The sequence below is a fragment of the Tinamus guttatus genome, unplaced genomic scaffold, assembly GCF_059628265.1.
Source record: "Tinamus guttatus ecotype Peru unplaced genomic scaffold, ASM5962826v1 Tinamus_guttatus_pri_ptg000246l, whole genome shotgun sequence".
Lineage (NCBI taxonomy): Eukaryota > Metazoa > Chordata > Aves > Tinamiformes > Tinamidae > Tinamus > Tinamus guttatus.
This window is the reverse complement of record NW_028288780.1, coordinates 3,974,791-3,988,137: the sequence shown is the minus strand read 5'-3', so window position 1 is coordinate 3,988,137 and position 13,347 is coordinate 3,974,791. Positions and strand designations below refer to the sequence as shown.

The window sequence follows — 13,347 nt, the reverse complement described above, 5'->3', positions numbered from 1 at the left end:
CTCTGGAGAGGAATCTTCTTAGAACATAGGAGACTTTTCAGTGGTCCAGTGAGCAGAGCTTAGGAACACTTTTTATGATTATTTGTTTAATGGTGCTGTTTAAAATTGCTCATAGTCTTGAAATGTTTCAGTAGAGAAAACTTAGCAGGGGAGGATTTGGCAAGGGGGTAACATTTATTAGGTTTGAATTTATTCAGATATTTTTTTTTTCTCTTCCTTCTCCCCATCTTCCATGATTAGCTAAATAGCAGAACTATTGCTGACAGCAGACTGGTTGATTAAGATAAAATGCTTTTGCCTCATTTCATGTCTGAGAACTTTGGAATATATAAAAATATTCTTATTTTGCATTCTTTTACATTAAAAAAAAAAGTGATTGTATTTGGTTGAATTGCTGAGTGCCTCTGTAGCGTCTGGTGACGTGATATGAAAAGGGTAGTTTGTGCCTATATGGAGGAGCCGGTGGGTTGTTGTTCGGGGTTTTTTTGTGTGTGTGAGATTAGAGCATTTCCCAGCCACTGGAATTCTTCACTGGAATCATAACATATTCCGGTCACTTGAGGGGCAGCATTCTAATGTTGAATAAAAATGTCTAGTAAATAGAAGTTACCGATGGTAGAACTCCTCTCTTTATCCGAACTGTGTCTGTTCCATTATTCAGAGGCGAGGACTTTGCGTGGCTTCTACCTGCCCTCCCGCACATTTGTTCTGACAATTTTAACCCATTTCATATTAAAGATTGATTACTGGGATTTGCATTTTCTTTAGCTGTGGGGGAGGCCTTTGGGGAGAGTCCTGGCATGTATGTGTAATTGCAACACACAGAGCTGAAGAAGGTAAACAAGATAGTTGAGACAGAATTCGTCTGCACTCAGATACTTCTAAAATGCCCTGGTGTGGAGCTCTTTGGTAGCGTGATTCTGCTGCTGTTTTGGCTCTGCAGGCGCTCGGGAACAGTTGCTGATGTGGAGCCTGCCCTAAGCTCAACCACAAAGAGCAGAAGTGGGGGCTTTGATCCAGAGTAAGTTTTGACTTTGGCAGAAAGGATTTCACATGTCTTTGTGCTACTGGATGCTACTGATGCATTTTGGAAATCAGTTTTCCAAATACAGTGCCTTCAGAAACATCTGAAATGTTTGATGTTGGCTTTGTTGTATGGGATTGCAGTGCTTCTCCGACTAAAAGAAAAATGATGCCAGCCTCTTCTTCCCGCCCCCACCCCGTATCTGCAGTAACTTTTCTGCATCTGTTTACAGACCTTTTGGAAAGAAAGGGACTGTTTTATACATGCTATATTTTCAAGATGATTGTTGTTGTCTTTTTAATGATTTGGGTTTGGTTACTCTAATTTTTGCTTATCATAGGTAATTTTGAGAAGTTAGAGCAATTATGTTGCAACAGGCATTATCTAATCAAATCCTATCCCAAATAAGTGGGAGTTTTCTACTAATTTAAGTGGGTGTCAGATAAATATCCTATTGCATCAGTATTTTAAGTAGTGTTTGATAGAATTTTAAAATTATATTTACAAGTTTAATATATATATGCATCTCTTACAAGGTTTTGATTTGCTGCTTATGCAGGATTTTCTTAAACAAAATCCATGGGGTGCCCTGGCTAATGTTTAGGGTTATTGGTATTTGTGTGTGTAGTGTCGGGTGTGTATCAATATTAGCAAGAGTGCAAGATGCAGCATATAGACGGCTCGTAGGACACCCATAGGGCAAAGTCTGGTAACACCAGCGCAGGCTCTGACAGCAAATAAAACATCAGCGAGAGGATACAGGCATTATTATATTAGATGTTAGCCATGCTCAGGGCTAAGGAATTATCCAAGTACTAAGCCTGAATTAAACAGGGTTATTGCTTTATAAAGCCATAATATTTTTACATAATAAACATCTCAGAGATGGTCTTTGTAGAGTGTTACAGAAAATGACTTTAAAGTACAATGGTCCAATGCCCATTGTACTTAATAAACTTCGGATTAATCGAAAGTCCATTATATGTTTATATATGCACATTCACACACACGCTATCCATAGGGGCTAATCCAAAGTCCATATTTTAAGAAGCCGTGGTGTATTGCAGTATAACTCATTCGGGAGGCTTGTGCCTGGCTGCGTGCGGGGTGCCGCGGGTGGCTGCTGAGCGGCACTGGCGCTCGGGAAGAGTTTTTGTGCTGCTAGTGGAGGAGGAAAGATCATAGGGGAGCCGTTTTCAAAGTGTAAGAGGGTGTTTGCTTGTAAGATTTACAATAAAAATGAGAAAAATAAGGATAACAAAATCAACGGGAGACGAGGGAGGTGCTGAGAAACAGCCAGCAAATCAAGCCAGGAAAGGAGGGCAACTCATCCTTCCAGAGGCAGATCAGTACCATCTTACCCCCATTTAGGAGACTCATACACAAAATGATGGAACTACATGTCCTGTCGGAGAGAACAAGAATAATCCTTTATCTTCCCAAGTGTTTGGCTTGGAAGGCTCAACAGCCTGGCAAGTAAGTGATAGCCTGCAGGAATATGCTTTTAAAGATAAACATGGAAAATAACTAAATCCAGTCTGAAAGAACGTTATTTATCAAAACAAAAAAAAAACTCTTTGGATATAGTTAATTGGTTAACAGACTTTGACACCTTATTACCATGATACCATTTATTCAGCTGGCTGATGTAGGTGTTTTTAATATAAATACCCTCAAAAGTGATCTAATATCAAATGAAAATCAAATGTTTTGGCCCTTTCACCCCTGTCCCTTTCTGCCAGGTCCCAGAAGCTGCTCTCCAGGGCTGCTGCTCCTTGGAGGTTCTCCCTCGGGCTTCTCTTTTGTTTCCAAAATGGTAAAAAAAAATGATAGTGCTTAACTTGAACTAGGACAGCCCAAGTTAGGGGGTGAAGATCATTTGCTTCTGTGATGGTATGTCTTTATTTAAGAAACCTAGAATTGCCATAAAAAAGTACGAGGATGAATCTTTCAAACAGGAGAAATAACACACATGTACCCAGCAGCTGCGGAGACTTAGGTAAAGCATTTTGCATTTAAATTAATGACATGATCAATCTTAGAAATCAAATGAAAATAGGTAAAAGTTCCTAATAGAATTGCCTTGTCTTAGGCATGAGTTGGCAATGCGTAAAAACTCCTAATCAGGCTTTTCCTTAGGAGAAAACTCCCTCTCATCACTTAGCTTCTTAGGGGGCTTCTTCAAGCCTGAGATTTATTAAATTTCCTGCACTGAAAGTGCTCAGCTAAGGCTTTGAAAAGTGGTTTAGATGCAAGCCTTAGAGCTGATAGAAAGGAAACAATTGTTTATTAGGAAAACAAATTTAAAATTCATCTACCCTCAGAATTACAACCTTGCCCTTTAAGAATGTTTATTAAAAATAACAGCTTCTCAAAAAAAAAAAAGTAGCATTTTCCATGGGTGCTGAGAATATTGGCATGTTCATTTCCATTGTAACTGTGTTTTTAGGCATTCATATGCCTAAATGCCTTTAGGCATTCATATCTCTCTTTTGCAGATAGAATGAGACAAAGAAGTGGAGGCTGATTTTTTTTTCCTCCATTGAGAATGGGTTTGATGGAAATAATTTTTCACAAGGTTTTAATTCATAAATTTTTGAATGTGGTTTTGCCTTGCTCACTGACCTAGAATCGCTGGCTGAAAGCTCAGATTTAGACATTTACATCCCTTTTTCATGATGAGTCTTTAGCATTATACTTAATTCATTGCTTCATATTTTATATTCCATGCAAAACTAGTGCTAATGCAGCATTAATACCATAGAATCAAATACTCAAAAATAGGTCGTCCTGCCAGGTTCAACACGCTTCCTTTCCTTTTCTGCCTTCTGCTTACACTGCAAATGATCTCACTAGTATAAAAATATCAGTAGTACAATAGTACATGGTATATAGTAGTATATATAATGTATAGTATAAAATACTATAAAATATCAATAGTCAAACATGGTATAGTATCATGAAATTATCACATATTATTTATCATATACAAAATGAACCAAACCTCATTCTCCTTACGCTCATTGAGACTTTCCATGAGGACAAGAAAATGTACTTTTTTAATCCTCTTCACAGTTAGAACAATTGAACAACCTTCCCCAAGAGGGAATTGCTATTGCAACTATTAAATGCAGTGGGAATGTTTGCCAAGGGAACTTAGCTGGGTCTGATTCCAGCCTGAAAAGTGAATCTGTTCTATTAACTTTGACTTAGTCCTTTCTGTAGCTAATAGAGGATACAACTTGCTGCTTCTAATTTGTGAACCAAAGGACTTCAAACCCTTTTAAAAGAGAAATTCCATCTAGTTAAAATAAAGACAAAAAGAAGAAAATGCACTGACCATTATAGATACCTGAGATTTAGATTTTTTTTTATGTGGAGTAATGCACATGTTGTTAAATGTGGAGTTGGAACAAACTTGTCCAGGAAAGTTTTATCTATTTGATATATGTACATTGAATCAATATATTTTTTGAGGCTAACATACTTGCAAACTATTGTCATATTAATCACTGAAGGGGGGAGGTGATACTGTCCTCGTGTCCAGAGTCCATACATTGGTGCCAGAAGAGGTGCTGGGGAGGAGATGGCCCAGGAGCATCGCATGGCAGTGCGCTTACGGGATGCCCCGCTTACCTGAGATGGCCGGAGGGCTCCGTGGTTGACTTTGCAGCTCCAGGGCTGCTGTCCCTGGGCATCCCGTCCCTCTGTGCGGGGGCCGCTGCGGCGCCCTGCCTGGCTCACGGGGTTAAAGTAACCAACTTTATTTTAACATGCTGGAGAGTGAAGAGAAAAAAAAAAAAAAAAAGTGGAGACCAATACATAAACAAAGTTTTAAAGGATCAAAAGGATTAACAAAGGCATCTAAAAATATGGTAATATTAATCAATAAGCAGTTCCCTAAATGGGCACTGTATAAGGCAAGCAAAAGGCAAAGAAAGCATTGATCGGCTTGCGTTGAAAGCTGGTGACAGAGATTAAGTTGGCTACAGAAAGACTTAAATCATCACATATTGTTTGAGCAAGATAATATTGTCCAATTGTGGAAATGCTTTAACCATCTTTAGCAAGGCAGTGATTGTTATTCAGGACAGACAAAATATCGCAGCTGCACAAAACCCACCATTTTTTAAAAAATAACAAAAGAAAAGTTTTTGATGAAGACTAAAGTTAAACAGAATTAAACCATTCTTGCACACCTGACTTGGATCAGTTTCTTTTAATACAATCAGATACATATATTTAATTGATGAAATATCTCACTGAATTTATAGTTCATATGGATGTCAATTTTATTTGGCAGTAGAAACTTGGGAGTGGCAGTCAGGTAGATGTTAACAGTTGTTGAACTGTACAACTTTTTAACTGCAGTAGTGTGATCTCTCCTAAGGACCTATATTTTTAGAATAGGTCTTTGTGTACAATATTGGAAATGGAAGACGCGTAACTCTGAGTTTACACAAACTAGTTAAAAATGAATTTAGTACAGCAGCAATGAGAATTTACCAGGCAGCTCTGGATTTTTCTACAAGCCAATAGGCCTAAAAATCTAATGGTATCAGATTTGCTGTAATATTGCCAGGATTTTCTATTCAACTGCATGCATGTTGCTATATAGATACGTAAAAATTCTAAGTTACCCGATTTTTTTTTAATAACTTTTAAATAGTGCGTACTTCTAGAATCTCAAAATTAAATGGGGGGGAAGGGGGGGACGGGGGGAGGGGAGATCCAACAGGAACCAAGGACATTTTGCATTCAGAAATAGGTTCTGAATCACTGTATTGGTCATTGAATGAGCAAGCAAAGAAGTAATTAAGAAATAGAGATTTGGGATTTGTAACTATGGGAAAATGGTTATGCTTAACAGAAAAGGCACTGTGGCTTCCATTAGTGAGATGATGGCCATTATGTTTAAACTTTCAAATTTATGTATATTTACTCTTGGAAATATAATTAGTAATTAGTACCAGTTAGAACACTCTGTATAGTTTTCAGTCACTGTAGTTGACACCAGAGAGAGGAGTTCACTCATGTTCCACTTAGGGGTTGATCTTTCCATACGTGCCTAAATTCACCTCGAGGCTCACTTGCAAACTTTTCTTCTTGTGAAAGACACAGGAGTCTAGTATTGATGTTAATGATGGTCTGCCCTGCAGATCACTAACCTAGAACAGGAGACAGCCTTGTCCGCACGCCATGCTTCTACCATGCTTTGATAAGCAGGCATGTTTATGTTTGCTATCTAAAACAAATGGAAATATGCATTTATTAAATATTGTGTGCCAGGAAAAGCAACCAGTTTGACATTTTAACCTTTTTGAATGCATAGAGAAAGTAAAACAAGATGCTATATTTAATCAACTTTTGATAAAAATTACATGTGAAACTCTAGTTGCTTATCAGCTTCTGTTTGCTGTTGTAAATTTTTTTTAATGTTTTCTTAGCTTTTTTAAAATTTTCATTCTGTAACTGTTTTCAAATTTAATTAGAAGATTATGAGGTTTATCAAGGAAATTACTTGAAGAAAAAAAAAAAAAAACAGAAACTCTCCTGAAAGCAGTGTCTGGTGCACTATAGCATAGCAGTCCTTGGATTCCATCCAACTCGACTGAATTAATTTTTTCACTGCACTGTGCTGTACGTAAGCTTCAAGTACAGGGAATAACATGGGAGCACTAGACAGTAATCACTGATCAATCAAATCAAAACTTGTATTTTTCTGGTAGCTAAGAACGAATTCTCTTGAGTCATGTGGGACCTTGTGAGAGCTCTGACAGATCTTGCCTGCATCCAGAAAAGCCCCATGGTTATGGAGCTCTTTATGCTCTTAATGGTAGCTGCATGGTTTTCTAAACAGTTGAAAAATAGCATACAGAAAAAAAAAGATACTATTAAAGTTTACAGATATTTATGATTATGTATCTTTCAGTGTCTTTGAGAACTGAAAACCATTTTCTAAAATTTTTCTAAGAGACAATATAAGTCTTACGTAGACTGGAGGTTCAGAGAAGCATCTATTCTGTGGAGGAACATGCAGTCCAGACCTCCAAAGTCTCTCATGTTTGTCTGTTACGAAAACCATGACATGCTGAATTCCACTGTTCCCAAGTACTGTTTTTTGATATTTTTATAATTGTCAATTTTGCTGTTCACAGAGAGCGAAGAAGTGTACCAGCGCCAGGTGCTGTCCATCTCCTGCATCGTCTTTGGCCTCGTCGTTGTGGCCATGCTTTGTGCAGCATTCTACTTCAAAGCGAAGTAAGAGCCTTTGTCTGCTGTGTTTGTTATCTAGTTTCTGTCCTTTTTATCACTTTCTGATTCTTTAGTTTCTCCCATTCTTTTGAAGCTGTCCTTATCTCTGAGTAGTCTGGAACAGTTGCCCATGGCTGGATTATCAAGTCAAACAAACACAGAAGTAAACAAAAGTAATAAATATTCTTGTTTATATTTTCTGATATCAGGAAAGAAGAGTTTATGTGTCCTTCTTCTTGACAATAGTATTTTTGTGCCTTTTAGTACCAATGTAATAGTCACATTTTTCCTTAGAGAATAAAAAGTTAATCATACCATCTCCTTTTGCATTTTTTATACCCCTTCATGTCCCTTTTATTTCTGGGTAAATGAACAGGTGAGTTAGAAACCTACAAGTGTAAGGTGAATTAGAAATACACAAACAGGAAGCAGTTCACTGCAGATCATTGTAATTCGTAGGTAACTGTAAACTGCTAGTGTAGTTACCTACCTAGTATCTCTAGCAAGCAAGTACATTATACTATCCAAGAATGGTAGAATCATCTGTACTAAAATATTTTCAAATTAAATATTCTCTTCCCACTCTGTTTTTCTTTCTCTTCCCGAATATCATTATCTTTTAATATTGATTGCTATGTGTGTAATCTGAGTTACAAAAACTTCATAGCAATTACTTGACATGCATGTTAATGCCACCGTATTTATAAACATGTTCTATATGATTGTCATTCCCCAATTCTTTGCCAACTGGAGCTAACATAAATGGCACCTGCATGAGGTTGGTCATGGGGGCTGAATATAAATAATGTGGAAGCTTCCCACATTTAAGTTTGGATGCTTATCTGAATCCCTCATGTACATATATACTTACTTACATGGGTGGGCAATCTGATGAGAAATGCTTCTTTTCTTTAATGCGATGTTCCTAGAAAAAAAATAAAAGGAGAAAAATGTTAGAAACATTATAAGACCTTTTTTAAAATTTCAGATATAGTTTGTGCAATTTTTTTTCTGTGAAGATTTAAGTTGGTTCATGTTTCATCTAGGTTTTCCTACTTGTTTGAATGTCTTGGATGTAGGATCTGATAGAAGCATAAACTGGGACAATGCTGTTCTAGGAAAGGTTCCCTCTGCAGAGTCTGAGGTTGTAGGAAAAAAATGTGAGCAGAGGCAGTCACGTTCCCACTGATTAGGAAATGTCTTTACATATTTAGGAAATGTCTTTACATATTTACATCTGCAGAGAAGAAGAGACAGAATAAGGTGTTCCTCTCTATCCAGTAAAGAAGTCAGGATTTTAATTGATGAAAAGGGATTCAGAAAAGGTCGAATGGGATTGTCGGCTGGAATCACAGTTTGCTTGGAATTTCTGTTTCTTTGTTTTTGAAACCTGCATTGTAAATATCACGATAGCTCAGAGTTAACTATTGCTGCCTAAGAGGGAAGAGCTGAAGTGAGCTTAGTCTGCTTTCTAGGAACTAAGGTTTGAAGAGTATTGAGAAGTACCTCTGGGTCACCTTACAGGTCACATGAAACATAAGAATTTTAAGATACCAGTTCCTACCTCCCTGGCTGTTGTTCCATTCACCATAACCATATGTTAACGTCTGTAACCAGAGCACAGCAAAAACAACATGGATTGCTCTTTATGGCTTAGACTTTTATAGATCCGAATGACTTGAATTTATTTGTTGGAGCAATAACAGTACTTTATTGCAGAACATCTGTAAAATGGAATATATAAGGGCCATTTGTTTTGAAAACAAAATTTTAAAATATATTTATCAGTGAATAACTTCAGATGACTATTTTCTAGATTTTTAACTGTCCATCCTATAATTTATAATTCAAACAAATTAATGTACATAAACCTAATATTAATATTAGGCTGTATAAGCCTGAAAAGGAAACAATTAGAAGATTGTTTTTCACAGTAAATTAAAAATTTAAAACTTAGCTTTAATGTTAAAGAAATACAGCAGTTTCTCTAAGCTTTAATACAAGCTTAATATTCCAGTTTACTTAAATTTTGTTAATACAGGTAGAAATTATTCTAAATTCATATTCAAATGGCTGATTTGTTATTTTGTTGATTAAATTCTGAAAATTGTTATCTACAGGAGAGATTCCCCAAGTTTGATGCCGTGATCATATTACTCTGCCTTTGCTTAGACTTTGTATGAAGCCTCCACTCAAAAATGTTCAAACAAACAAAAAAAGACTTGATCTTTTATAGAAACTTTGGAGACCTGCATGCAAGTGGGTGGCTTTCGAACAGGACATATGGATATGCATAGTTATATCACCAATGTATATAATTTAGCTGTTCAGAAAACTTTTATGCATAAAAAGTGTGTAATCATTTCCATAAATTTTCTATGGATATTTGAATATTTCTGTGAATATTTTTTAAAGCTAAATGGTTCATTTTGTCATCTTCTAAATGAATTATTCAACTTCATTATTTTCACGAGGGAATTGAATACATAAAAGAGTTAAGTCTAAATGAAATGTTTCAAAATTATTTATTTCACTTGACGGAATCTTTCAGTTTTTTATTTTTTCAGATTATTCTGATATTAACTTTTCATATTGTTCTGGACAAAGGAAGAATTTTGAAAGTTTAAAAAACATTTTCGCGTATGAGAGGATTTCCTCACGCATCCATCATATACCTTTCTAATTATGGGCCTCTACTTCATACCAGTTTTGCTTCTAACATGCTTCCAATGTAATTTAATTTTTCCATTTGCCACGCTCTTTCAAATTAGGATCTAAATATATGTTTAGGCTTATGAATGTTATATATGTTTAAATCTAATGTTTATTCAGGGTCTCCAATAATGGTAATAGTTTATGGCCTGTATTCAGGAAGAGTGCTGAAATGAATATCTGCTTTTAAGCAGATGCTGAAGGTTCAGCAAACCTTCAGTGTTGCACTTAAGCAAATCTTTAAAAAGGATGATAATCTTTATAAAAAGATCTCATTGAACGTAGTGACTCATCTAGTGGCTTTCTCAGCTTTGACATGGCAGCCTGTAGTCAAAACACAGATGCAGTGTTAATTCTTAGGCTTTTTCAAGGTCCAAGCATGTAAGTAGAAAGTGGGTCTGTTAAAGATACTGCTATGGGTCAAGTCTAATGAGCTACAAGTAAAGTCAAATGTTTTGGCAGATTTTATAACCAACGGGGGTTAATGTCTGCTGTTTTTGCCCAAGTTGCTGCTCCAAATCAGAGCAAAATACAATTTTTATCATTTGGGGCCACTTCCAAGCTATTGTTAAATACGTAATGGATGATCTCTTTATGTACAAAACTCTGCTCTCTAAAAACTAGCATGCTATTATATAAATTTGAGAATAGAAGCTATTTTAATCGGAGGAGCTCTTTTCTTTCCATTCTTAAGCTGTGCAATAAAATGACCAATGCACTGAAATATTAGACACTAGTGAATTAGCTCAGCTGGCTAATCCAATATGGTGAAGTTTTGAATATAGGAAAGCATGGCTATAAAAATCTCACAACTATAGTAGAAGATCAGACTAGCCCTTTCTTATATGAATTTTATTTCTCTGTCCAGGAAAGAAACAAAGCAAATTCATGAACAGCTGAAAGAAACACAGAATAGGAAAACCTACAGCCTAAATGCTTCCAGCATGATGGCAAAGTCAGAGTGTATGGCACAAAGCCGAGTCCAGCTGCAACACGTAAGTAATCTTGCCAGCCACAGCACTTAATAGCCTGGCTGGGTTCCTGCTGCTGATGGCAGTGGATCACCATGTTGTTATTACCATCTGAGCAATGGGAACAAAATTACTCACCTCTTTCATAAAATGTTTTCTATCAGGCCCGTTGATGGAAAACAGCAAGTAGTTTTTGTTTTTTTCCCTAAAGTTATTCTAAGTGGTCCTCATATATTCATATAATGTAGTAAATATTGTTGAGCCCCCCAGTTCTGCATTCAGCACTGGAAATGACTGCCACAGCTTTCTGTGGTCTGCGGTTTATAGATGAGATGGGGAGCATCAATCTTGATTGATTTTGAACCTTCCAATACAAAATATTAGTGGACCTGCATGAAAACATGTAGAGATTTTTTTGTTGTTGTTAATTCAGAGTAAATCAAAAATTTACGCTATTATACAAGTGAAGATAGTGCAGGCAGTCTTATTTTCCTGTGTCGAGTTAAACAAAGGGATTTTTGGTACTGAAAGTCAGTTTGTTCAAGCTGAACTTGAGATTTATTTAATCATGTTCTCAATATAGTTAAATGTAATTTAACATAATCTCACAATCATGAGTTACATAAAGAAATTTTGAAGCAAGAAGTTTGCAGAATTGGGTGGATTTAGCTTTTGTTGCAAATTGCTTTCCAAGGCACTCTGCTCTCTTCCCACAGTCATATGCCCGTTTTTTGAGCAAAGCCTTTGGAACAAATTAGAAGGATCCTGCTAGTAAAGCCAAAATTACAATATAATAGGAAATCATAAAATGTTATTAAAGCCTATCTAAATGCTTAGTTCTTTAAAAAATTCTCCTAGTTTTGAATCTGAAGAAATCATCAAACGAGTGCTGTTGGCTCTGTTGTTCCAAGGGCTGATAAACACATCAACCAGCTTCACTGTAGCTCTGCCCTTCTGCCTGTGCGGTGCTCGCCTGCTGCAGCAGCCACAGCAGCAGCAGCTTGCAGATTCAGATATTAGAGACTGCAAAACATTATTGTCGTTTATTATTTTAAACCAAATTTGCTCTTCAGCTTTTAATGCTGCTCAGAGGGTGATTATCAATGCTGCTAATTAACCCACGGTTTGCTTATTCTTGTGGCCACTAGCAGGGAGGGAGCGGGTTCTCCTTGTCATTAAAGCGTTTTCCCGTTGGGAGTGAAGGCACTAAGGAGGAAACAGACTGACCTTTCACAGGATGCAGCGGAACTGCGCGAGGCAGCAACGATTCTGCTGTTAGAAAGGCTTGAGCGCAGGAATGCGTGTAGGCAGTTAATTAAATATTCACAAACCTTGGCAGATTTGGGGAAGAAACAGGGGAAGGAGTGGTGAGACAGCAGAGCAGAACGTGGAAAGGGTATTTCCTAGGAGCGGGTGGCTGAGCAGCTCCCCGCTGGAGAGACCAGCCCCTCGCCGTGGGCACCCACAGGGCAGGGCGAGGGGAGCGGAGCTTTCTCGGGCACCCGCCCGCGTTCGCAGCGCGGGTTTGCTGTGCCAGGCGCTGCCGGGAGGCTCCCAGCTGCACTTCCCACCCCAGGCGTTTGGGGAGAAGCGGCACTGGCTTTTGGGTGGTGGAGCCAGGACTTTTCCTTCCATTCCCTGGAGCCAGGACCGATACTTGCATCACGTTTCGGGTACAGAGTTTAGCCCTCCAGGCTATGCTGTACAGCCTAAATGGTTCTCCTAAGAGCTTGTGGTTGTTGTAATCCTTGAGGTCTTTTCTTTCCCACTCCATCTGCTCCTTTGACGTGGGAAATCTGTTTGCTTTGTATCTCTCCCTTCTCTGTTTCTAACAGATTCTCCCATATTTCTCTCCTTCCTATTCCAAAGGGACATAGTGATGTCTTCAGGTTTTTTTAACCCTGGTTTTTATTGTGCTCTGTATTAGGATAGCCCTGGGAATCGTCCATAAATTTCCTTACCCTTGTTATAATTGGATAACTCTTCTATTAAAGTCTGTTTTCAAAGGACCATGGTATTTTGATTCAGAGGTTGCTCCATTTAGTGATGGGCACATAAACCTTTCCAAAACCATGTGTTACCCTAGAAATAGATTTCCTTTATTTCCCCAGACCTAGAGTAGAGCTAATAGCATTTCAAATGGGTTATGGCTTTAAAGAGCTTAATCAATTGCAGCGAAGTATTATTTCACCTAATCATTCTCCTTTTCCCTTTCTTCTGTTGACTGGACTTAAGAAAAAAGAGTTATCTTTTGTGTACACAGTTTGAAAGGCAATTCTGAATCTTTTTAAATGAGAGATGCTGTGTAAATGTAAGAAAATTACTGTTACAGACTAATGCCACATTTCATTTTTTAACCAAGTATTAAAATGAATTACAAATTTG

General features: G+C 37.4%; 1 protein-coding gene across 1 annotated transcript in view; it reads left to right on the top strand.

Annotated features, from left to right (window-relative positions):
• Positions 1-13,347, top strand: part of NRG3 (neuregulin 3) — a 284,685-nt gene that overhangs the window by 252,044 nt on the left and 19,294 nt on the right. The window contains exons 5-6 of the mRNA XM_088526367.1: positions 7,183-7,285; positions 10,860-10,986. Coding sequence (XP_088382493.1) covers positions 7,183-7,285; positions 10,860-10,986 — 230 coding nt within the window. The remainder of the gene's footprint in view (positions 1-7,182; positions 7,286-10,859; positions 10,987-13,347) is intronic.